At 41.0% G+C, this 24,973-nt stretch overlaps 1 protein-coding gene across 8 annotated transcripts in view; it reads left to right on the top strand.

Annotated features, from left to right (window-relative positions):
• raph1a (Ras association (RalGDS/AF-6) and pleckstrin homology domains 1a) overlaps window positions 1–24,973 on the top strand; it is a 206,489-nt gene that overhangs the window by 159,387 nt on the left and 22,129 nt on the right. For all 8 annotated transcript variants that reach the window (XM_072261418.1, XM_072261416.1, XM_072261417.1 and 5 more), the window contains 5 exons: window positions 1,179–1,244; window positions 6,036–6,179; window positions 9,440–9,550; window positions 23,805–23,903; window positions 24,218–24,338. In XM_072261418.1, the coding sequence (XP_072117519.1) occupies window positions 1,179–1,244; window positions 6,036–6,179; window positions 9,440–9,550; window positions 23,805–23,903; window positions 24,218–24,338 (541 nt within the window). The remainder of the gene's footprint in view (window positions 1–1,178; window positions 1,245–6,035; window positions 6,180–9,439; window positions 9,551–23,804; window positions 23,904–24,217; window positions 24,339–24,973) is intronic.

Here is a 24,973-nt window from a genome sequence, read left to right as displayed (position 1 = left end):
CATTAATGCTGCTCTGTGTGGAAAATTTGTTTTCAACAAAACTTGCTGCTGTTTCACCCTCATGCATACTGTCCTCTTTTCTGATATAACAATTGACATAAAACACACTAAAAATGTACATTTGTGCATCTTGCAAAACATTCCAGCCGATTTAGCAGCTGCAGTGTTGAATGGAGTCCAATTTCACAGTTCAAGAGATCACACTAGCATTTATACAGCAGAACTCTGACACACTGTACTCATGATGCTCTTCAACTTCAGTCCAAGTAATTCCCATTTCAGTTTACTTTTTGAAGTACTTATCTCATTGGTATGCTGTATATCCAATTGAGAACTGTATTTAATTACACAGATTCATTTCAGATGACCGAAGTACACTGCACCATTTGAGAAGTTAACATTGATACTTGGGACTCCAGGTGCATCCTGTTGTTATCTTATTAATATGCTTTCATAAACCCTAAATCACTTGAGGGTGAAGGAAATCTAATTCATCTGTGCAGCCCCTCGAGAACAGACTTGTGTGTTTCCAGATATTCAGCTCTTTTCCTCTCCTTGTCTTCCAAATACTGTACATATGTGAGGCTTGTCTTGTGTATCACCAAGCCTCCATTGTATGTCAAATTTAAATTTCAAACTTACTAATTTGCATACATTTCAGTGATGAACTTTAAACTTATTATCGAGTAATATGGGAGCAGCATTGGGAATTAATTTTTTTTCAAACCTTGAGGACCTCAGAATCTGCAAGAAAGAAATGTGAGTACTAATAGGACTGAAAGGTACGATTGTTCACTGCCAAGACTCATGCTCCAAATTCCTCATCAGTCACTCTTTGGACACCCCAACTATGTCCACTCCAGAAGGCAGTCAGGAAATTCCCTTTACAAATGCATCACTGCATTTTATTCTTCTCTGCTTCCCTATCCTCATGTTCCAAGATGCAGAGCAGTGGATGCAGGCTAGGTGTGATATCACTGTCTTTCTCAGACCAAGCTCGGAAACCAGCTGAATATTGTGGTCTCACTTGGTACAAACCCACTTTGTCAACTGTTCTTGGAGCATGGGACTGCACTGGGTACAGCAGCAGGTAATGGGTCTCAATGCATTAATGAACTGCATTGTAGAAATGTTTCACGTATGTTTGTATCTGCATTAATGAGTTTTATTCATAACAGAATTATCTACTGGGCAAGAGGGAAAACTCTGAAATGGGAGACAGAAATAAAGAAGCATTACTTGAGGTAAGTCAGGAGTATAAGTTAAGTTTCTGAATTATCAGGGTAATTGACGTTCATTTTGTAACTGACAGTCAAGGATTGATCTTTTTAGACGGTCAGACCTATGAGCAAAATTAGGCCATTTGGCTTCGCCCATTCCATCATGGCTGATTTATTATCCCTCTCAACCCCATTCTCCTGCATTCTCCCTGTAACCTTTGTGCCATGATTATTCAAGAGCCTATCAACTTCCACCTTAAATATACCCAATGTCTTGGGCTGCACAATTGACATTAAATTCCACAGATTCACCACCCTCTGGCTAAAGATATTTTTCCTCATCTCTGTCCTAAATACTGAGCTGTGCTGTCTGGTCCTAGACTCCCCTACTGCAGGAAACATCCTCTCCGTGTCCACTCTATCCAGATCTTTCAATATTTGATAGATTTCAGTGATAATTCCCCCCCAATTCATCTAAACTCCAGTAAGTACAGGCCCGGAGCCATCAAACTCTCCTCATATGTTAACTGTTTTATTCCTGGGATCATTCTTGTGAACCTTCTCTGGACCCTCTCCAATACCAGCACGCTGTTTCTTAGATAAGGTGATAATACTGCTCACAATACTCCAAGTGCGGTCTAACCAAAGCCTTACAGAGTATCAGCTTTAAATCCTTGCTTTTGTGTTCTAGTCCTCGCGAAAGAATGCGAATGTAGGATTTGCCTTTCGTACCACCAACTGAACCTGCAAGTTAACCTTTAGGGAATCCTGCACATTGACTCCCAAGTCGCTCTGTACCTCTGATTTTTGAATTTTCTCTCCACTTAGAAAATAGTCCACAGCTTTATACCTTCTACCAAAGTGCATTATATTTCATCTGCCACTACTTTGCCCATTCCCCCATGTAAGTACTTCTGTAGACACCCTGCTTCCTCAACACTACCTGCCCTTCCCTCTATCTTCGTATCGTCCACAAACCTGGCCACTAAGCTATCAATTCCTTCATCCAAATCATCGATATACAATGTGAAAAGAGGTGGCCCCAACACCAACCCCTGTAGCACATCACTAGTCACCAGCAGCCAACTAGAAAAGGCCCCCTTTTTTCTCACTTTTTGCCTCCTGAAGGTCAGCCAATCTTTTATCCATTCTAATACCTTTCTCATAATGCCAAGGGCTCTTGTTTTGTTACACAGCCTCATGTGCAGCATCTTATCAAAGATCTTCTGAAAATTGAAGTAAACAACAGCCATTGGCTCTGTCTATCCTATTTGTTATTCCCTCAAAGACTTACAATATATTTGTCAGGCAAGATTTCCCCTTTAGAAAACCGTGCTCACTTTGGCCTATTTTATCATGTGTCCCCAAGTATCCTGAAAACTCACACTGATCAACAGACAACGACCCTTTTGGGTCAAAGTGAAAACAGATTTCTGCAAAGTGATCTAAATTAATTATAAACATAAAACACAAAATAATTGATTGCATAGATTCACCCCCTTTAATATGACACACCAAATCATCATTGGTGCAGCCAGATGATCTTAGAAGTCACATAATTAGTTAAATGGAGATCACCGTGTGCAGTCGAGGTGCTTCAGTTGATTGTAGTAAAAATACATCTGTATCTGGAAGATCCAACTGCTGGTAAGTCAGTATCCTGGCAAAAACTACACCATGAAGACAAAAGAGCACACCAGGCACTTTTACAACAAGGTTATTGAAAAGCACAAGTCAAAAGATGGATACAGGAAAATTTCCAAGTCACTGAATATCCTTTGGAGTACAGTTAAGTCAATTATCAAGAAATGGGAAGAATATGGCACAGCTGTAAATTTGCCTAGAGCAGGCCGCCCTCAAAACCTGAGTGACCGTGCAAGAAGTGGACTAGTGAGGGAGGTCACCAAGGGACCAATGCTAACTCTGGAGGAGTTGCAAGCTTCAGTGGCTGAGATGGGAGAGCCTGCACATATAACTGTTGCCTGGGTGCCTCACCAGTCATAGCTTTATGGGAGAGTGGTAAAGAGAAAGAAACTGTTGGAAAAAACTCACATGAAATCTCGGGTAGAGTTTGCCAGAAGGCATGTGGGAGACTCTGAAGTCAGCTAGGAGAAGGTTCTATAGTCTGATGAAACCAAAATTGAGCTTCTTGGCCATTGGACTAAACACCACACATAATCAAAAGCACACCATCCCTACTGTGAAGCATGGTGGTGGCTGCATCATGCTATGGGGATGCTTCACTACAGCAGGCCCTGGAAGGCTTATGAAGGTGGGGGGTAAAATGAATGCAACAAAATACAGGGAAATCCTGGAGAAAAACCTGATGCAGTCTGCAAGGGAACTGCGACTTGGGAGAAGATTTGTTTTCCAGCAAGACGATGACCCGAAGCATAAAGCCAAAGCTACGCAGGAATGGCTTAAAAATAACAAAGTTAATGTCCTGGAGTGACCAAGTGAGAGTCCAGACCTCAATCCACTGAGAGTTTTTGACTGGTCTTAAAAAGGGCTGTGCACTCACGATCAATCCCCATGCAAACTGACAGAGCTTGAGCAGTTTTGTGAAAAAAAAATAGAGACCTATCCACGCAGACTCAAGGCTGTAATTGCTTCCAAAGGTACATCTACTAAATACTGACTTGAAGGGGGTGAGTAATTATGTAATCAATTGTTTTGTGTTTAATAATTGTAATAAATTTAGACCAATTTGTAGAAATGTTTTCATTTTGACACGAGTCTTTTCTGTTGATCAGTGTCAAAAAGCCAAATTAAATCCACTGTGATTCAATGTGGTAAATCAATAAGACATGTAAGGGCTTAATACCTTTTATAGGCACTATACCTTCAGACTTCTCAGCTTCTCAAGTATCTTCTCCTTAGTAATAGCAATGACACACCTTGACACTCGCAATTCTGGCATTCTGCTAGTGTCTTCCATAGTGAAGGCAGACGCAAAATGCTGATTCAGTTTGCCTGCCATTTCTTTGTCGCCCATTACGACGTCTCCAGTGCCATTTTCCAGCAATCCAATATCTTGTTTTGCTTTTACTGTTAAATATCTGATGAAACTTTTTGTGTCCTCTTTTATATTATTGGCTAGCTGAATCTTAATATTTTCATCTTTTCCCACTTCATGGCTTTTTTAATTGCCTTCTATTAATTTTTTAAAGCTTCCCAATCCTCTAACTTTCCACTACTTTTTCCTCTATTATATGCACTCCCTTTTGCTTTTAAGCAGTCTTTGACTTCCCTTGTCAGCCACGGTTGCCTTATCCTCCCTTTAGAATATTTCTTCATCATTGGATATATCTTTCTTCCGCCTTCCAAATATCCCTCAGAAACACCAGCCATTGCTATTCTGTCATCCCTGCTAGTGTCCCTTTCCAATCAACTTTGGCTAGCTCTTCTCTTGTGCCTCAATAGTTCCCTTTATTCCAATGTAATACTGATGCATCTGATTTTAGCTTCTCCTTTGTAAGCTGCAGGATGAATTTTCTCATATTATGATCACTGCCTCCTTAGTGTTCCTTTACCTTAAGCTTCCTCATCAAATTTGGATCATTACATAACACCCAAACCATGACTTTGGAGATGCCCACAACATCATACCTACCTTATTCCTTGTATTGAATGCATTCAAATATAGCACCTTCAGTCCTGTATTCTTCACCCTTTTTGATGTAGGCCTCCAGTTACACATTAACTCAGCCCACTAACTGCAATTTTGCCCAGTAATCTGCCTGTCCTTCCTCACAGTCTCACTACATACTGCACCTACTTGTATACCAACTGCCCCATCCTCAGCCCTATGAGTCCAGTTTCCACCCCCCACCAAATTAGTTTAAACTCTCCCCAACAGCTCCAGCAAACCTGCCCATGAGGATATTTGTCCCCCTTGGGTTCAGGTTTAACCTGTCCTTTTTGTACAGGTCATGCTTTCCCCAGAAGAGAACCCAGTGATCCAAAAATTTGAAACCCTGCCCCTTGCATCGGTTCTTCAGCCACACATTCATCTGCCATGTCACCCTGTTCCTACCCTAACTGACATATGGCACTGGCGGTGACTCGAAGATTACCAACCTGGAGGTCCTGCTTTTCGGCTTTCTGCTGAACTCCCTATTTTCTCCCTTCCCATCTACCTTCCTTTTCCTACCTTTGTCATTGGTAACAGTACGCACCATGGTTTGTACACCCATTAGTCCACTCAAGCAATAGACTTTCCATTTTATCCATTATTGGATACTGACTAAGAGAGACCACTTTGCTACGAGCAGAACCAACAGTAACATCGGCAGCTTTCAAAATTCTTTCTCTCTGTGTATAAATAGTGTGAATGGTGGACGCAGGCAAGTTCAATGCGCGGACAATGTCCTTACTTCATTCACCACGATAGAAACGCTTAATTGTGTCTAGTTTTACGCTAAGTGTAACACCCTTACGAGCTCTTTTGGGCTTTTCCGATACCTTAGAACTCATCTTGCTAACGGATGCACAAAATAAATCCAGATAAAACACGTGTTTAAGCATTGCCGGCTAGAATGCAGTTCTGGAGGAGGAGCTTGGCTGTTTGGGCGCGCGCTGCCTTCTTTCATAACAGTGAAAGCACCTGTTAACAGGTAACTGTTAACTGAAAACAGGTAACAAATGTAGGTCTTTCGTAACAGCGAGGTGTCATAAAGCGAACGTTCGGAAAACGGGGGCCACCTGTACATGTTAAATTTACATGCTTCTAGCAGCCAGACTAGGTGATTTGCTGTTCCTGCATTTTGATCTTTGCTGTGCATGGATTACTCTGATTTTTTTTTTGAACTACAGGAATTTTTCTGTGGAAGTTCTGTGACTGTTCCAGAGATTGAGGGCTTACTTTGGCTGAAAGAAGATGGCAAGAAATCATGGAAGAAGCGTTATTTCCTACTCAGAGCTTCTGGAATCTATTATGTTCCAAAGGGAAAAACAAAGGTAATTTTTTTTTAAACTGACGTTCATCTTTGTTAATTAAAGATGTGGCAGCTGATTTTGGGAATGCTGCTGAAAACACTGCAACAAATCCCACCATGCCTTGTGTTGTATTCTGTGATGTTCTTGACTTTAGACATTACACCTCCACTGGTAATTATTTGGAATTATCTGACATCCGAGACTGCACGATCCTGAATTTATTAACATTAACCATTTTCAGGAAAGGTGAAAAGAGGTGGGAGGGGCTTGTCTGATCTGGGAAAGGAGTATAGTTTTAGAACATGGAATGTGGATATTATGAAGTACAGACATCCCACCCTGCAAAAACGCATTTCAGGGAGATAGCACCATCAATTTGCGGGAGACTCCCAGGAGAGGTGGGATGTCTGCAATAGAGCAGCTCCTGAGCAGCCAGCCAGCTAGTTTAAATAACGTTAGCCATGCTAATGAACGAATGACACCTGTTAAACTCACCTCAACATGTCTTTTACTGTCCTAACCCACCATGGGCAATAGAAAAGTCACTGTTGCAAACAGTGCAGCGAGCAACACTGTCATTATTTTTGACCCCTATTAGGCAGGGGTACACTTTAGGGTAGTCTGGGGTGACGTACATTTTATACTTTCTTTGGAACACTCTGCCATGGCGCGCTCTCGCTCGCGCTCTCGTCGCTCGTGCCCGCTCGCTTTCCCTCCTGCTCGCTTTCTCTCTTGCGCTTGCGCTCTCTCGTGGTCATTCGCGCGCTCTCTCTTGCTTTCTCTCGCTATCAAAAAAATTGATTTCAGTGATATTGTATATAATTTGCGGGCATCAGGGAGCCACTATTAATATGCAGGAGACTCTATATGCGGGGAACTTCCGGGAGAGGTGGGATGTCTGGAAGTAATTACCTTAAGACACTTCATGGTGTTACAAGTTAAGGATTTGATTAAAAGGAAGATAAAGGGGAAGAAAAATATGCAGGAATAATGGGAAAATCAAGGGCTAATTTTAACTGAGGTAATTCTTCAATAAGAGTCTTGCATAACATTAGAATGAGATATGTGTTTTAAAATATATATTAGTCCAATATGTGGAGCTCCCTACAAGTAAATGAATGGTGCCTCAATTTCAAATTTCCCTGTAGCTCTATAATTCTACTCTAAAATTCATTTCTTCCCGCACAATGATGCTCTGAATAGTTGGCCATTCACTGATAGATTGGAAAGGAATATACTAGTCATAGAAAAAAGTACATTTAGAGGGATACGGACAGTTCTCTGTACTTGTGAGCAAGAACCGTGATGACTGTGTTGTTTGCCTGGGGCCACCTTTGTGGAATCTGCATGGACTGAAGAGCATTTTGGAATGGGAAGGGAAATCAGCAATTGTAGTGTCCTGTCTTTGGACCACTGACATAGGTAGGACACAGAAAGTGGTTCTGCTGAAATAATGTAAAAGGCCAGAGTCCAAATAAAAAGGTAGGATCACAATGAAAATCTCTGGTTTATTACATGGGCCATGTGCAAATTGGCGTAAAGTCAGAGAATTGAATGCCTGGCTTAAAAACTGCGATGGGAGAAGCTGGTTTCAATTTTTGAGGCACTGGCAGCAGTACTGGGAAAATGAAGATACTTTCCTCTGGGATGGGGTTCATTGGAATTGGGATGAGATCAGTATTCTGACAAATGAAATAATCGGGGCTCCAGATAAGATTTTGGTCAAGGGAAATTTAGAAACTTAAAAAGAAGGAACAAAGCAGTAGTGAAGCTAAGCAAAATGGTCAAGGAGAACTAGAGTCAGTCAAAAAAGGATAGTGCATGGAAACACAAGAATAAAATGGAAAAGTTGCAAAACTATCGTTATCTAAATGCATAGCAGCAAGGGAGTAAATTAATAGTACAAGCATTACTGAATGTGTATAGACATCCCACCTCTCCCGGAAGTTCCGGGAGTCTCCCGCATATTGATAGCGGCTCCCTGATACCCGGAAATTATATACAATATCCCAGAAATCGATTTTTTTGAGAGGGAGAGCGAGAGAGAGAGAGAAGGAGAGCAAGAGCGAGCACCCTGATTTGTCTCTCTTCATGCTAAGTAGACCTATCGATTTTCTCTGTGGGCGGACTTTACAGTCGACCTCAAAAATAATGACCGTGTTGCTCGCTGCACTGTTTGCAACAGTGACTTTTCTATTGCCCGTGGTGGGTTAAAATGTAAACAGCATGTTGAGGTGAGTTTAAAAGGTGTCATTCGTTCATTAGCATAGCTAACGTTATTTAAACTAGCTGGTTAGCTGCTGAGGAACTACTCTATTGATGTCCTACGTGATGAGGCCAAACTCCCTGTAGACTTGCTTAAGGTTGTAATAGAATAAACATGATAATATAATATACAAATACATATTTTAATGTCACATTTTCTGCATATACCCAATTTGGTTTACAGATTAGACAAGATCACTAAACAAAGTATTACATACACTCTTGAAGGTCGACCGGGGGTGGGGGGGGCGGTGCTACCTCCCTGAAATGCAGTAACAAGTCTCAGCAGTGTCTTTGAATATTTTAAGGCAAAGGTAGATAGGTTCTTCAAGTTCAAGTTTATTGTCGTTCAGCCATACACATGTATACCAGGAAACGAAGCAACATTCCTCCAAGGTGCACAGTACAGTACATAACTCACAAATAGCACGTAAAGTAATATTACCACAAATAAATTAACAAATAATAAGATATATTCCAGAATAGCGATATTTAGTATAATGTGCATTTATTACACAATCCAAAATGTAAACAGTATAGCACTGCCCAGCACCTCATACATGATGAGATCTGGGTGGTGGCATGGTAGTCTTGTGGCCTGGGGGAAGAATCTGTTTTCCCTTCCTAACAGTCTTTGTCCTAATGCTCTTGATAAGAGAAGAAAGGGTATTGTAGGTTAACTTGGAACAAGTTGAGGTTCCAATCACTTTAGCCATATTCTTATTATCAATACTCTTAATCTGTATGTTAAAAAATACTTGTGAGAAATGACCAGCAAAGTAGCAACAGTAACTGAACATTTGGTTGTTACGAAGCTCTTCATCAGTGACCTCTTAGAATAAGTTTCAACCACGGATCTCCATTTAACAAAAATAATCATTCCACTTAGGAATATGGAAGCTTGTTTTCTTTTTCCTTTTCCTTGCCCATATAAGCAGAAACAATTATTATCGAAGTGTTTTCATTTTATATTTAAGAAGTAATATTGTAGACATTGATACAATTCTGTTTTTCAGACCTCTCGGGACTTGGCTTGTTTCATTCAGCTAGATCATGTGAATGTGTACTATGGCCAGGATTATCGAAGCAAGTACAAAGCCCCCACGGACTACTGCTGTGCACTCAAGGTGAGATGAGAATCTGAGGTTGAAATAGTTTCAGACTGTGGAGAAACACAGTCAGCTCTTTTGAGTTTATACAGTACATCCAGTAATGATTATTCTGCACCTTGGCATCTGAGAATGTTCAGAAAAATATTTAGGCTGAGATCCAACCTTAGTCCACTAATGTTGTTATTGGGCCATTTAGAACATGAACATGAAATCTCAGTATTTGAATTCCATCAGTGATTTGGAAAAGAGTTGGGGGGGGGGAGTGCTGAAGTTAGCTGTAAATTTCAATTTGATCTTTAGGATTGGAGCTGAATTGCTATTGTGACTTGTCATCACTGTTAAATTGAACTCTGAAACTCACTCATTCTTTAATCGTACGGTGGTGAGCATTTGGTCCATAATGACAGATGAGAAAACTTGTTAAACTAAACAACTGTTTTATTGTGATAAACACCAAAACAGACCGGGCACCATGACCCGGTGAGAGAAGAGCTCAGTCTCACGTAGACGGGAGTGGTGACCATCACACACCCCAGTTACAGTCAGGGTGACCCACAAATACACAAGCGAATAACTGTACAACCCACGCTAAAATGTAAGAATAAATGAACTTGAACCTCCCACCATAATCCCACAAAAGCATTTTAACACAAGAACGATAAACAGCATTAGTCATTGAAGTGCAGGGCAGGATGTCGCACCCCCCCCCCCCGCCCCCCAGCAGAGATATCACAGTACTTCATTTTACTTGTGCACAAGGACAACAGCATGTCTCCTGTCACCACACTGCTCTGAAGCTAGGACAGAAAAATGCTATTTTTATACAGATATTGGCCACTTGGTAAACTGTGCATGTTTGAATTGCTTACTTGCAAGATGAATCGCCATTCACAATGTAGGTATTAAAAGTCAGTAGAAGCTACAAGCTGACAACTGATTTTACTTTGAAGTTAGTAAAGGAAACTAAAGGACCACAGTGCAGATTGCCAGTATCATGTAGCGCTATAGCAGTGTTAGCAGCTGTTTTCTCCCACTCTGACTCCTATCAGGGACAAGGCAGCGTAGCATCAATGCCAGGGCCACCAGACTCAAAAACAGCTACTGTCCCCAAAAGTAAGGTCAATCACCCTCTAACCTACCCCTCCACACCCCCAATTGCCTCTACTTGGTCATTTCCTGTCAGTCACCTTAGGTACAGACACTTCTGTGCCTAGTGTCACTTCTTGGACATACAATCAATCTATGTATATAAGCTTTTTTTTTATTATTGTGTTCTCAATATTAAATGTTTTGCTTTGTGGTACACTGGATCCAGAGTAGTAATTATTTAGTTCTCCTTTCTACTTGTGTATTGGAAATGACATTGAACAATCTTGAGTCTGTGCTGAAGCCATGTAAATGCTTTCACATGCCAGTCTGGCAGGTCCCCAGAACGGGAACACCACAATCCAGAAACGCTCAGTCTCCATAGTCCTTCAACAGCAGACCCATGCAGTAGGATTTAGAGAGCGCGTAGGCAGGTGGTACATTTATGGTACTATGTAGGCCAGGTAACAGCAACTTCTCCATGAATTTAATTCGGGCCAAAGAGCCCCTTTGATTTAAGGGCTACTGCTCCTGGCAGCCAGTGATGGGCCTGGCAGCTGCACACATAGTTAATACCATTAACAGGATTCAGATGCCTGGCCTGCTGAGCTCCTCCAGCATTTTGTGTGTGTTACTTAGGAGTTCCAGCATCTGCAGATACTTTTGTGTTTATGGTTTATTGTTACCTAAATCCAGTCCTGTGCTCTGTATGTAGTTCTACTTGTATAAATCTCACTACAATTCAGGGGTATAGGCCACATTGCAATCCACCTTTCGAATGTGTAGGCCCTCTCGAGCATGCCCAAGAGCCTGACCGGTTTGTACACAAGACACATTCATAACTAAGGTGAAGAAAGGTGTTTGGAGTGTTAGTGTTATGGGATACTTCTGCATTTAGGCAGAAAACAGATGCCCAAATTACCCAAAACTTATAATGCACAGTCATTACTTCAGATGACAAATAACAAAGATCAAGATTTCAGCCCATCAGTACTTCTCATCAAGGTTCTTTTGGCCTGATCTGGTGGCACCACTGCCTAACGTGTTAGGCATGTATCCACGTCAGCTCTCATTTGGCCTTTCTAACACTTCTTAGCAAAGGAGTCAGTTCGTTTCTTCCCTGTGGTCATTTCATCATTCCAATTAGTACCAGCCTTTTGTTATTAACATCTGTAGTAAGTAATTGAAAAGCAGGAAAAGATTCACTGTGTTTTATCGGCGTTCCAAAGAGGTGAGAAACCCACATTTTCATAATTGGCCATTGTCATGTGTTACTCCGAAAGCGTAAAGCGATACCAACTGCAAGGTGCAGGCTTTTGTTAATTTAAACGCTTGAGCAGAACAGGAAGGAAAATAGCTGTGCTGCTTTAGCTGCTACTGTACATGAATTGCACACCACATATCCACTAGGATTTTCCCCAAAGAAAATGACATAAAACTTACATCACATGGCATTTTACAATCGGCATTCTGATCGCTGCATCACTGTCTGTTTTTTGGGGGGGGGGGGCTACTGCATAGGACTGAAAGAAGCTGCAGAGGGTCATAAATTTAGTTGGCTCCATCATGGGTACTAGCCTACACAGTACCCAGGACATCTTCAAGGAGTGGTGTCTCAGAAAGGCAGCATCCATTATTAAGGACCCCCAGCACACAGGGCATGCCCTTTTCTCACCGTTACCTTCAGGAAGGAGGTACAGAAGCCTGAAGGCACACACTCAGTGATTCAGGAAAAGCTTCTTCTCCTCTGTCATCCAATTCCTAAATGAGCATTGAACCCATGAACACTACCTCACTTTTTAAATATACATTATTTCTGTTTTTGCACGATTTTTAATCTATTCAGTATACGTATACTGTGATTGATCTACTTATTTATTATTAATTTTCTCTTCTATATGTATTGCATTGAACTGCTGCTGCTAAGTTAACAAATTCCACAACACATGCCAGTGATAATAAGTCTGATTTTGATTAAAATACTGCAATCTCTTAAGTACAGTTCAGAAAGAGATATTTAAAGTAAGATTCAAGATTGTTTAATGTTATTTCCAGTATGCAAGTGTAAAGGAAAGCCAAGTAATTGTTACTCTAGATCCGATGCAGCACAAGAATAAACATAGTATGATTTTTAAAAATAAATAAACACAATAAATATGTATAAATACATACAATAGCTTATGCATAGCCCAGTTGTGTGTCCATAAGGTGACTGACAGGATCTAATAAAGTATTTGAGGGTGTGGAGGGATGGGTTAGTGGGTGGAGGTGTTGCTTGGATAAAGTAGCTATTTTTGAGTCTGGTGGTCCTGGAGTGGATGCTATGTAGCCTCTTCCCTGTTGGCAGTGAGACAAACAGTCTATGAGCAGGGTCGGTGGAACCCTTCATGATGTTACTAGCACTTTTCCAGCACCTTTCTGTATGTGCTGCATGTCCTTGATGGCAAGTAGGCTGGTGCCAGTGATGCGTTGTGCCATTTTGACTACCTGTTGTAGAGTCTTCCGTACCATGCAGTAATGCAGCTTGTCAGTATGCTCTCTATTGTGCATCTGTAGAATGATGTAAATATAGATGTGCATAGTCCAGCCTTCTTCAGCCTCAGAAAGTAGAGGTGTCAGGGAGCTTTCCTGATTGTGTAGAATGTGTTCTGGGACCATGAGAGGTTGTGCAAGATGTACACTCCTAGAAGTTTAAAATAGTTCACAGTTTCCACTACTGTGCCGCCAATGTAAAAAGGGGTGTGAATGGTGGGAGTTCTGAAGTAAATAACCATCTCCTTTGTCTCGTTGACATTGAGGAAGAGATTATATGCTTGGTACCTGGCCTCAAGCTCTTCTACTTCTCTCTGTAGTCTCACCGTTGTTGGTGATAAGCCCCACCACTGTCATGTCTTCAATGAACTTGACAATGTGATTACTTGGGTGTTAGGCCGTGTGGTTTTGTGTGAGCCAAGTTGCAGCCCTGGGGAGGCACCCATGTTGAGGATGATGGGGAGGGAGAAGTGGTTGTTTCAACTGCATAGTCTATGGTACTGGAGTCTACAGTGGAAGCGCAAATTGCTACCAAAATTGCCTTGACACTGAGGAATCTTCGAGCCCAGTGGCCAGGCTACCCACAAACAAAACGTACCTCTCATGGACATCCCCATGTTTTTACCCCCACCGTGTCTCCCGTCCCATTTCCATGTATGTTAACATGAATCAAAGAACTATATAATCATCATTTAGTATAGCTTTATCTAAGATATATCGATGCTGTTCAAAACAAAAATAATACCAGTCACAAGTGAGTCACATGAACCATATGGTGGAGGAGGTGTTGGAGTTGTTAAAATACATTAGGACAGATAAGTCCCCGGGGCCTGACGGAATATTCCCTAGGCTGCTCCACGAGGCAAGAGAAGAGATTGCTGAGCCTCTGGCTAGGATCTTTATGTCCTCGTTGTCCACGGGAATGGTACCGAAGGATTGGAGGGAGGCGAATGTTGTCCCCTTGTTCAAAAAAGGTAGTAGGGATAGTCTGGGTAATTATAGACCAGTGAGCCTTACGTCTGTGGTGGGACGTTTACACATGAATTTTTAGATGTTCATTAACGATGAGACTACAGAGGGTGTGCCTCAGGGATCTGTTCTGAGACCCCTACTCTTCGTGATTTTTATAAATGACCTGGATGAGGAAGTGGAGGGATGGGTTAGTAAGTTTGCTGATGACGCAAAGGTTGGAGATGTTGTGGATAGTGTGGAGGGCCGTCAGAGGTTACAACGGGACATTGATAAGATGCAAAACTGGGCTGAGAATTGGCAGATAGAATTCAACCAAGCTAAGAATGAAGTGGTTCATTTTGGTAGGTCAAGTATGATGGCAGAATATAGTATTAATGGTAAGACTCTTGGCAGTGTGGAAGATCAGGGGGATCTTGGGGTCCGAGGCTATAGGACATTCAAAGTTGCTGCACAGGTTGACTCTGTGGTTAAGAAGGCATACGGTGCATTGGCCTTCATCAGTCGTGGGATTGAGTTTAGGAGCCGAAAAGTAATATAGGACCCTGGTCAGACCCCGCTTGGAGTACTGTGCTCAGTTCTGGTAGCCTTGGAGTGACGGAGGATGAGAGGTGACCTGATAGAGGTGTATAAGATGATGAGAGGTACTGATTGTGTCGATAGTCAGAGGCCTTTTCCCAGGGCTGAAATGGCTAGCATGAGAGGGTACAGTTTTAAGGTGCTTGGAAGTAGGTACAGAGGAGATGTCAGGGGTAAGGTTTTTATGCAGAGAGTGCTGAGTGCGTGGAATGAGCTGCCGGCGACAGTGGTGGAGACAGATTCAATAGGATCTTTTGAGAGACTCCTGGATAGATACATGGACCTTGGAAAAATAGAGGGCTGTGGGTAATCCTAGGTAATTTCTAAGGTAAGGACATGTTTGGCACAGTTTTGTGGGCTGAAGGGCCTGTATCGTGCTGTAGATTTTCTATGTTTCTATTGTCTTTTTTTTATGAATGCCAATCTGCAGTGCAAGGGGAAGTATTTTCTTAGAATTTCTACTCGATCAGTTCCAGGTACATTTAAATTAACATATCGCTCTTCCTCTCTATACCTCTCTGCCTCCTGTCTCCCGTAGTGCTGTTGGGAGCTGTGGCAAGTCATCGGCTGAAGCTGGCTTCACTGAGTACTCACGAGGCACCACTTGGCTTGGCTTTGTGATAACTGTGTCTGGGGAGGTCAGGGGTACAGCAGGTTCTCGTCATTCTAGTTCATCCTCAGACTTTAGTGCCAATTGTTTTTACTTCAATCACTGAAGTAGGCACTATTATACTTGTATTGCTGTTGAGCACCTCCGTTTATTCTGCCAAAGGCAGAATTTCCTCATGGCCAACAATTTTAATTCCTATCTCCATTCCTGTTCTGACATGCTAGTCCATGATCGTTTGGTTTCTTTTGACACGATGAGCCTATTCTCAAGGTGGAGAAGCAACACCTCATGTTCTGTCCAGGTAGCCTCCAATCTAATAGAATTTCTCCTTCCGGTAATTTTTCCCCCTCTTCCTCCTCTTCTATTCCCCACTCTGGCCTCTTACCTCTTCTCACCTGTCTATTATCTCCCCCAGTGCCCTTCCTTCCCCATTTCCCCTGGTCCACTCTCCTCTCCTATCAGATTCCTTCTCTACCCCTTTCTGTTTCCCACCCACCTGGCTGTACCTGCCATCTTCTTGCTGGTCCTCCTTCCCCTCCCCCCACCTTTCTATTCTGGCATCTTCCCCTTCCTTTCCAGTCCTCAAGAAGAGTATCAGCCCGAAACATCAACTGTTTATTCATTTCTATAGATTCTGTCTGACCTACTGGGTTCTTCCAGCATTTTGTGTGTGTTGCTTTGGCTTTCCAGCATCTGTAGACTTTCTTGTGTTTGCTATTATACTTTGCCTATTCTTTCTGTGTCTTTTCCTTTAACTTTTGTTCACTTTCTCTGCCTTTTTATAAGATTCATCTGTTTTTGCATTTCACATTTACACTGAACAAACAGAAATTCTGCAGTCTTCTCTCATTTTCCCTTATCTAGCAACACATCTGCAGACACTCACTTAATTCATTCCACCCATAAAATATACTTCTCAGCATACTTAATGCTTTCTGATCCATAATGTACAAACGTGCACCCTACCTGAGTCCTTTGGAAGTCTGGGGCTGGGGACTTTCACACTACTATTCATGCACACACACATGCAGGAATGCACACAGACTCTCACATTTCAGAATTCCTTTTTTTACTCAGACATTTATTGAATTTGTGTGGGATCTGACCTGGACCACAGCAATTTTATCTTGTGCTTCCTCTGAGATTCGTCCCAGACCAGGGCAACTTTTCTACGTCGGCATCTAAAGTGTTGGTATACCTTGACTGCTCCATACAAGAGGAAATGTGGATTCCAACAGCAGACTCAGTCCCTTTATCAATGCGCAGCCTAGGATTTAGAACTGATCAGATACTGGGTGAAAATTCCTTTTTCCCATATAACAAAGTCAAGGGTTAGCCATCTTGGTGAAACTGCCAAGTGACTATCATTGCTGATAAACTGGACTCTGAAACTCATTCATTCCTCAATCATACTTTATTTTACTTGTGCACGAGGAGAACAGTCACCACACTGCTCCGAAGCCAGGACAGAAAAAATGTTATTTTTTTTAGCCATAATTGGCTTATCAGTTACCGCAGCGGTCCCCAACCACTGGGCTGCGGACCGGTACCGGGCTGCAAAGCATGTGCTACGGGGCCGCGAGGAAACAATATGATTTGGCAATATGAGTCAGCTGCACCTTTCCTCATTCCCTGTCACGGCCACTGTTGAGATTGAACGCACGCGAGGTCATTACGCACGTGTCATCCATGTCAGCGGGGGAAGTAGATCAACTCCTTGAGCTTGCAAATGACGGCGGGCTGAAAAGTATGTTTGGCATGACATCTCTGCTGGCATTCTGGATCAAAGTCAAGGCGAAATATCCTGAGATAGCCATGAAAGCACTGAAAACGTTGCTTCCATTTCCAACATATCTCTGCAATGAATGCAATGAAAACTAAATTGTGGAATAGACTGGACATAAGGATCCCCGTTCGAGTATCACTGTCTCCCATCACCCCTCAATGGGACCGTCTTGTTGCAGGGAAACAAGCCCAGGGCTCCCACTGATTCAGCGATATTGGTGTGTTGCAATGATTTTATATGTTCATACGGGGAAAATATGTGCTGTGTGTTTAATATCCAAACGTTACTTAAAACGTTATGATGCTATTGACCTATAAGTGACTTATATAACCATATAACAATTACAGCACAGAAACAGGCCATCTCTGCCCTTCTAGTCCATGCGGAATGCTGCTCTCACCTAGTCCCACCGACCTGCACTCAGCCCATAACCCTCCATTCCTTTCCTGTCCATATACCTATCCAATTTTTCTGAAATAATATCAAACCTGCCTCTACCACTTCTACTGGAAGTTCATTCAACACTTACTTCAAGCTCCCCTGTCCTCCCCGATAATTGATTTATCACTACATTCATGCGAGGAAAATATGCGCTGTGTGTTTAATATTAAATTTATTAGATAAACCCTTTTAGAAACGAAATTGAGTGTATTAGTCACTTATCACCTATATTCTGGTCGTGATTAACACCCCCCCCCCCCCCGAACAGAATAGCCAAAAGCGATTTGTAGAAGAAAAAATTGGCACATACACGCATGCAAACACGGGTGCCCGCGCAAGGCTTCATGGTCATGGTAGTCTTTCTCGGGGTAAACACAACATATTTGACTGCTACTCTTGTCCGTTGGCAACCCTACCCCCCCCCCCCCCCTCGGGTCGGCCGGTCCGCAATGCAAAAAAGGTTGGGGACCCCTGGGTTATGGATATTGACCATTTGGTAAAACATTTGAACGCCTTACTTGCAAGATCAATTGCTATTCACAAACGAGGTGTTAAAAGTAAATAGAAACTTCAAATATACCAACCAATGATACTTTGAAGTTAGTTAAAGCAATTGTCCCCTGGTGTGTGTGCCTTGGGTCGCCTATCTCATTTCCAGACTCCCTTGCCTTGTTGCAACTCCCGTAGTCCCAGCTGCATTCTACTTCCATTATAACTCCGCTGTGTTTTGCATGTTAGTTATTTACCCAGGTTTACACAAAAAAATTTGCTTTGCTGTCATTTACATGTACTATTTTGGATGATTTAGATTCCTCTTAATCCTCAAACACTATTATGTATTTCTTTCTCCTTCTCTGTACCTTGCACATATATCTTAACCCGCCCCAGCCTTTGAGCATTTGCCATACCCCCATTTTGAGTTGCTCGGTAAATCTCAACATAGTTCTCTCACTTAATGGGACCAGATTATCATTTCATTAAATTCAACCCAACTCCCCCACCTCTTGGCATACCATTGAAGTTGGAGAATAGTCCTACACTTTGATCTCTGCCTCTGATTCAATTCAAATTCCATATCCCATTATCTTAATGTAAAGTGCTTGTGTGATCTATTCAAAGAACTCGAGAATTAAATATTGTTGAATTGCAGATTTTGGAAAAAATAATCTGTTGAGAAATTGTATTTGTGTGTAATTCTATTTCAAAGCAGAAAAAGACTACCTGAGAAGTTCTGGCACAGTCGGGAACAAGTGATCAGCAGTCGTGTTTTGAGGACAGATTATATTAATTTTTGCCATATTTATTCTTCTGCGTCTCTCCAAAGCTATAGCAGGGTTTCCTGCTGATCAGAGGCAAGCTAAGGAACAGCAACTGCCTGAAACCTTTCAGGATAATAAAAAGCTCTTTTTATTTTCTTTTAATCACTCTGGGAAAACTGTCTCTCAGCTGGTCCAGCACCACTGGCTCACAAGAAAACAGGAACAGCAGCAAGCAACTCAAACCTGCCCCACCATTCAATTTGACCATGGCTGCTTCATGTTGGCCTCAACTCCTTTTCTGTGCCAGTTCCTGTAGCCCCCAATTTTACTCAATCTTTCAAAAATGTATTCATTTCCACCTTCCGTACCAACGATCTAGTCATATGAACTATAGCTCCTCTGCCCTGTCACCATGAGGGTATACCTGGAAAACTTGAGCTGTGATTTTAAGTCCTCTTTTTCATAATATTCCTAATAGTTACTGACAATCTTCTTTCTTACCCAGTTTCCTTACTTGCACTATTTAAGACTGCCCCTTCCCCCACAAACCCAGTTCTGGTTTTAGCATGCAAAGTAAATTTGAACTACATTGAAAGTTTATCAATCCAGTCTGCAGATTTAATTTGTGCTTCACCAGGAAGATTTTGCTACTTTGACCCATATGTGCTCTTTTTCCCCTTTTATCCTTTTTATTTTCTTTACCACCATTAGACCTCCTTTCCTTGACAGGCCTGTTTCATTTCATCACTCTCGATCCCACTGGTTCTCCTTGGCCTTTCTACTTTTCACCCAAGCTAGATAACCTCTTAGATAAGTCTGTAGTTTATCTCCTGAAAAACTCAACTGAGGCTCTCATCTGCCTCCTCCCCCCCCCCAACCAGCAGCAATACCTTTGCCTCTATACTTTGTATTTGCCAACTCCTCCGAGTCCCAAAATGGCCACAGTGGCTAATCGTGCCGGTTTCCTTCCTATCCAACTCCCCACACCACGTGCTGATCTCTGCAGTAAATACCAGTGGCCAGTGATCATTGTCTGCATTTCTCCCCATGTTACTCCCAGAAAGCCAATGCAATGTGGCAGCTGCGGTGTCTGTACATTTTTATTCAAGTTGAATTGATTCTAAGCAGGTTGACTGCCTGCCTCTATTTGGTAGGGGCAAGTTTAGTAGATGACTGCAGGGATAATATTTGTCCTGTAGTTCCCGAGCATTATCCTTTACTGACTCAGAAGAGGAGGGAGCAGCAGGAGGACCGTTATTCTGGAGATGGTCATTACTGGCACAGTGCCAAAACAACATCAAGCACAACATGCTAACGGGAAGTGAGCTCAGGCAGGGTTCTGATAGCATTGGGCTGGAGAGATTGTCTTGCACTATTTGGAGGGAATGAGTGGGATTAAACTGGTTGGATTGTTAAGGAATGTTAGGAGTGAGTGGAGACTGAAATTAAACTGAATTATTAAAGGACAAGGGGATAGAGAGAGATTCAGAATGAGGTTAAACATCACCGACATATGTTGTGAGATTTTATTTTGTGGCAGCAGTACAATGCAATACATACTGAGAGGAAAAAAATGTGTGTGTGTGAGTGTACGTACACACACTCACTCTCTTCCATGTATTCTATAGCTATACATTTGATTTAAAGGAAGTGAATGGAGCTGAAGTATTTCATTGTAATATGAAGTTCAGGTAGACAAAAGGTGACAGATAAATGAAACTGGAGGAATATAGTGGGTCAGGCAGCAAATGTGAAGAGAAAAAACGGTCAGCATTTTCAGTCCAAATGAAGAGTCTTGACCCAAAATGTCAACTGTCCATTTTCCTCTACAAATGCTGCTTGACCCACGAGTTCTTCCAACCTCTTGTTTTTTTGCATTAGATTCCATCATTTGCGCTTCCTTATGTCTCTAAAGAGGGACACAGGTTCTCTGTTTAAGAACAGGTTAAGGAAAGCCTTCTGTAAAATAGGATGGAGATGTGGATTTTTATAATAAGCCATTAAAATTGTGGAGGGCATCAGAGATGTTACTGAAATATATGGGAAGAGACTGAACATGGGAAGAAAGACTAGAGTCAAAGAAGGAAGAAGTAAGTTCTTGGCAAAAGAACAGTGGAGCTACCTACTTTTGTCTCTGTAGAAAAGGTGCATAGAAGTGGGCTTTAATGCTTTTAGAGTACTATGAAGGTAGAGAGTATGAAGACTGTGGTACTGTCTACCTTGCATCTCTGTCCTCATTTCCCCTCAAGGTAATGAGGTCAGAGATACCAGGTAGACATTAGTCTGGTATTCAGTGGTGGCATCATGGCCCAGAGAAAGTTTTGAGAGAAGAGTTTTGGCCTCTGTAAAGTAGATTTTATTTCATAAAGCACAATACCAGCATCTTTAGCAACATGCATGATGACAATCTTAGGAGTAGTTCTTGCTGAATAGAATTCTGCAAATTCAAGGAAAGAAACCTAGAATTCGATATAACACCTTACAGTTAGGGAAGGAAGGAGGAGGTATGGTTCTTCCTTGCCTGAGAAATTATTTTTATGCCTCACAGATAACCTCTCTGTTATGTTGGTGTAATAGCGAATATAAGGCTAGATGGAAGGAAATAGAATTTGGATTAGTTGACAGTTTTCCTTTACAGGCCTCAATAGCTGACAAAGGATTGATGGCCCAGTTGGAAAAATTTAAAAACAGTTGGATAAATCTTACATTAAAAGTATGGCAGAAGGTGGTTAATTCATGTGGAATTAATAACATGTTAAAACTCTTTAGGTGGTGTGCATATGATACCGAATTCCTTCCCAACAGAGGAGATAAAAGATTTGAGCTATGGATAAAGAAAGGTCTTACAACCTACCTCTCATTTATAGATAAAAGAGTATTACAAAGTTTCCAAATCCTGCAGGACAAACATGGCCTAGAACATAATGACTTTTTTAGGTACCTTCAAGTACGAAACTATGTTAACCAGAGTTGTAGATATACAGACCTATCAACAGTAGAATTAGAATTTTTCAAGATTCTGAATTCGGCTTGCAGTTCAATACCTAGTAAATCAGTTTCTCGATTATATAATGCACTCTCCCATGCTAAAAATGTAAATACACTGTATATTAAAGAGAAGTGGGAGAAAGAAGCGGGGTTGGTACTTTCAGAGGAGACTTGGGGGAAAATCTGCAGCTTTCAATGGTCGTCGACTAATTCTTTGACTTGGAGAGAACATTGTTGGAAAAACATTGTAAGATTCTTCAAGACCCCATATCAGGAAAAATATAAAGATACAAACATGATGTGTTGGAGAAGGTGCGGCTCCAAGGAGGCGAATCATTTTCATATTTTCTGGGATTGCCCTAAATTAAGTCTATATTGGGAAGGTATTCATAGAACATTAGTTAAGGTACTTAGGTCCCAGATACCTCTGAACTTTGAGATGCTCTATTTGGGGCATATATTGTTTCTTGAACAGAAGGAAGATATAAAGTTGCTGCAGGCCCTCTTAGCAGCAAGTAAGAAATCAATCGCTAGAAAGTGGCTAAATCCAATACCACCTACATTAGAAGATTGGCACGAAATTATCTTGGAAATATTTAAAATGGAAAAGTTGACTTACTCCCTGAGAATTCAAAAAGAAAAATTTTATCAAATTTGGAATAAGTGGATTGAATATATAACCCCAATGCGAGCAGACTTTAGATGACTATCCTAATGATTTATACTGCTCTTCTCATCAACGCAGTAATATTGCTAACGTAAGCACCCCAGTCTAAATGTCTTTTTTTGTTGTTTTCTTTTGGAAAATAGAGAATTAACGCAAGTAAAGGGAAAGATTTGGGAAAGGGATAAAAAAAAATGAAAAAATTAAGTAAATAAGTACATAGAGATTGGATAATTATGTCTGCAGGCAGGAGCAAGCATGAACAAATTAGGATATAAACACCTACAATGGTTGATACATAGGCTTATATACAACAATTTTGACCAGTGGAAATGGTCCAGAAGGGTTATATGGAAACTATTATTACCATTTTTCTTAACAACTAATACCATTACTTAGCTTAATAGATTAGAATTACCACAGTACATAATTATTTAAGTGTCTAATTTCCTTTTATATCATCTCAATGTGTACTTAAGAATGTATGAATAATTATAGTTTTATACATATAAAAAAATGGAAAAGGTTATATGTGTGAAAAAAGTACATGATATTTGTGAATTCCTTATCCAAATAAAAATAAAATTTAAAAAAAAAAGAATTCTGCAAATTCAGTGCAGAGTAGATTAGACTCAGTAAGGACATTGAAAAAATTGAGTGGCAGTATCACATCAGCAGTTAAAGATAAATCCATATCTGCAATCAAAACTGTATTCCTGAAAGCTTTTCTAGCTCTCTACACAATTTGTCAAAGTTACTTTGTCTCTCAAAATTTTTCAAAAGTAGGAAAGGTTTAATGACACCATTTTTTGCAAAGATTGCCTTGAGAAAGTGACCAACATAATCAACCACTCTTCCCAACCCAATCATTCTCTCTTGTTCCTCCAAGCCCTTCCATCAGGCAGAAGATACAGGGACTTCAAAGCACATACCACCAGATTTGAAAGATGAATACTTGATCTCACAATTTCTACCTCAAAGTAGTCCTTGCACTTCATTTGTTTACCGGCACTGCATTTTCTTGTATCTGCACCACTGTACCTAGCATTCTTTTTTCTTTTTACTACTTTGATGTATTTACAGTACTGTGCAAGTGTCTTAGGCACCTTAGTAATATAAGTGTGCCTGAGACTTTTGCACAGAACTGTACATAGGGCATGATTTGACTGGATTGCATGCAAACAAAAACCTTTCACCAAATGTATCTGTGCTATATGTGATAATAAGCCAATACTTTAATATAAATGGATAATGCTTGTTATGTAGTACTAATGTTTCTAGCTTAATTGGGGAATTTTTTTTAGACATTTTTGTTTATTGTGATGAATAAGAAGTTTTTCTTTCTCCCTGTGTAGCATCCTCAGATACAGAAGAAGTCTCAATACATTAAGTACCTCTGTTGCGATGACCTCAGAACCCTTCACCAATGGGTGAATGGCATTCGCATTGCCAAGGTAACTAGCTGATAGGATGAGTGACATGCTTTTTTAAAAAATCTTCCAATGGAGCGGAGAACTTTAGTTATTTGATAGAATATTCCTCACCTGACCTAAAATTATGAGTCTGGCAATTACCACCAAAATAAAAGAATATTTCTTTAGTCTGTAGTGGCCTTGTTAAATCTCCCCAGTTGTCCTGGTGAGATTTGGTTGTATTTGATTCGTCTGCAAGCTTTTGGATTGTCAGTCCCGTATTTTATTCACTGTGTATGTACCTCTTTGGAAATGCACAATGAGATAGTAATACTCTTTATATCTCTGTTCATCAGTATGGGAAACAGTTATATGACAACTATCAAGATGCTGTGAAACGGGCTGAAGCTGCATATGAGTGGTCATCCCTGTCCAGTGCAAGTATGAAATCTGGATCCAGTTCTTCCAGTCTGCCAGGTAAATTGGTCTTTCTGCTTATCTTTAATTTTTGTACCATCTACTCCTTACTGCAACCTCCGCAGAGGTATTGATTTTCATGGGGTGTGGGTGTCAAGAGCTAGGTGCCACACAATTTCCTCAGTTTATTTTGCTGCTGTTATCAGAAATTCCACCACTTGTGCAACAAAAGTTGTCTGTTGCTATTATTAATTACTAACCAGATTGAAATAAATCAAAATTGATAGATACAGAAAGGATGTTGCATGGAGACACACTATACATGTTAATCTACTGTGACTATACCACATAGAAAATAAATTCTACAAAGAAAGATTTTGAAGAGATGTGTTATGCATGTTTATTTGCATAGGTTCTGAACAGCTCATTTGCTGGCTCTTTAGGTGATTGTAGGGTATTGTCAGCCGATGGATGGTGGAAGGAAAGTGTGTTCAGCATTGCATAGACTTAAGAAAGACTGCACACAAAAATAAGGCTTCCAGATACTTCTGGTTAAAATGTTTCTCTTTGATTGAGTTGACATCTAGCAGTTCACTTGGGACCTGGAATATTGTTTATGTATGCATTCAGAAATGGATTGAGCATGAACTGATAATAATAGACTGGGAGCACTGGTTTTGTAATTGGGGAAAATA

Source organism: Mobula birostris, chromosome 6, assembly GCF_030028105.1.
Source record: "Mobula birostris isolate sMobBir1 chromosome 6, sMobBir1.hap1, whole genome shotgun sequence".
NCBI lineage: Eukaryota > Metazoa > Chordata > Chondrichthyes > Myliobatiformes > Myliobatidae > Mobula > Mobula birostris.
This window is presented reverse-complemented; position numbering and strand designations above follow the sequence as displayed.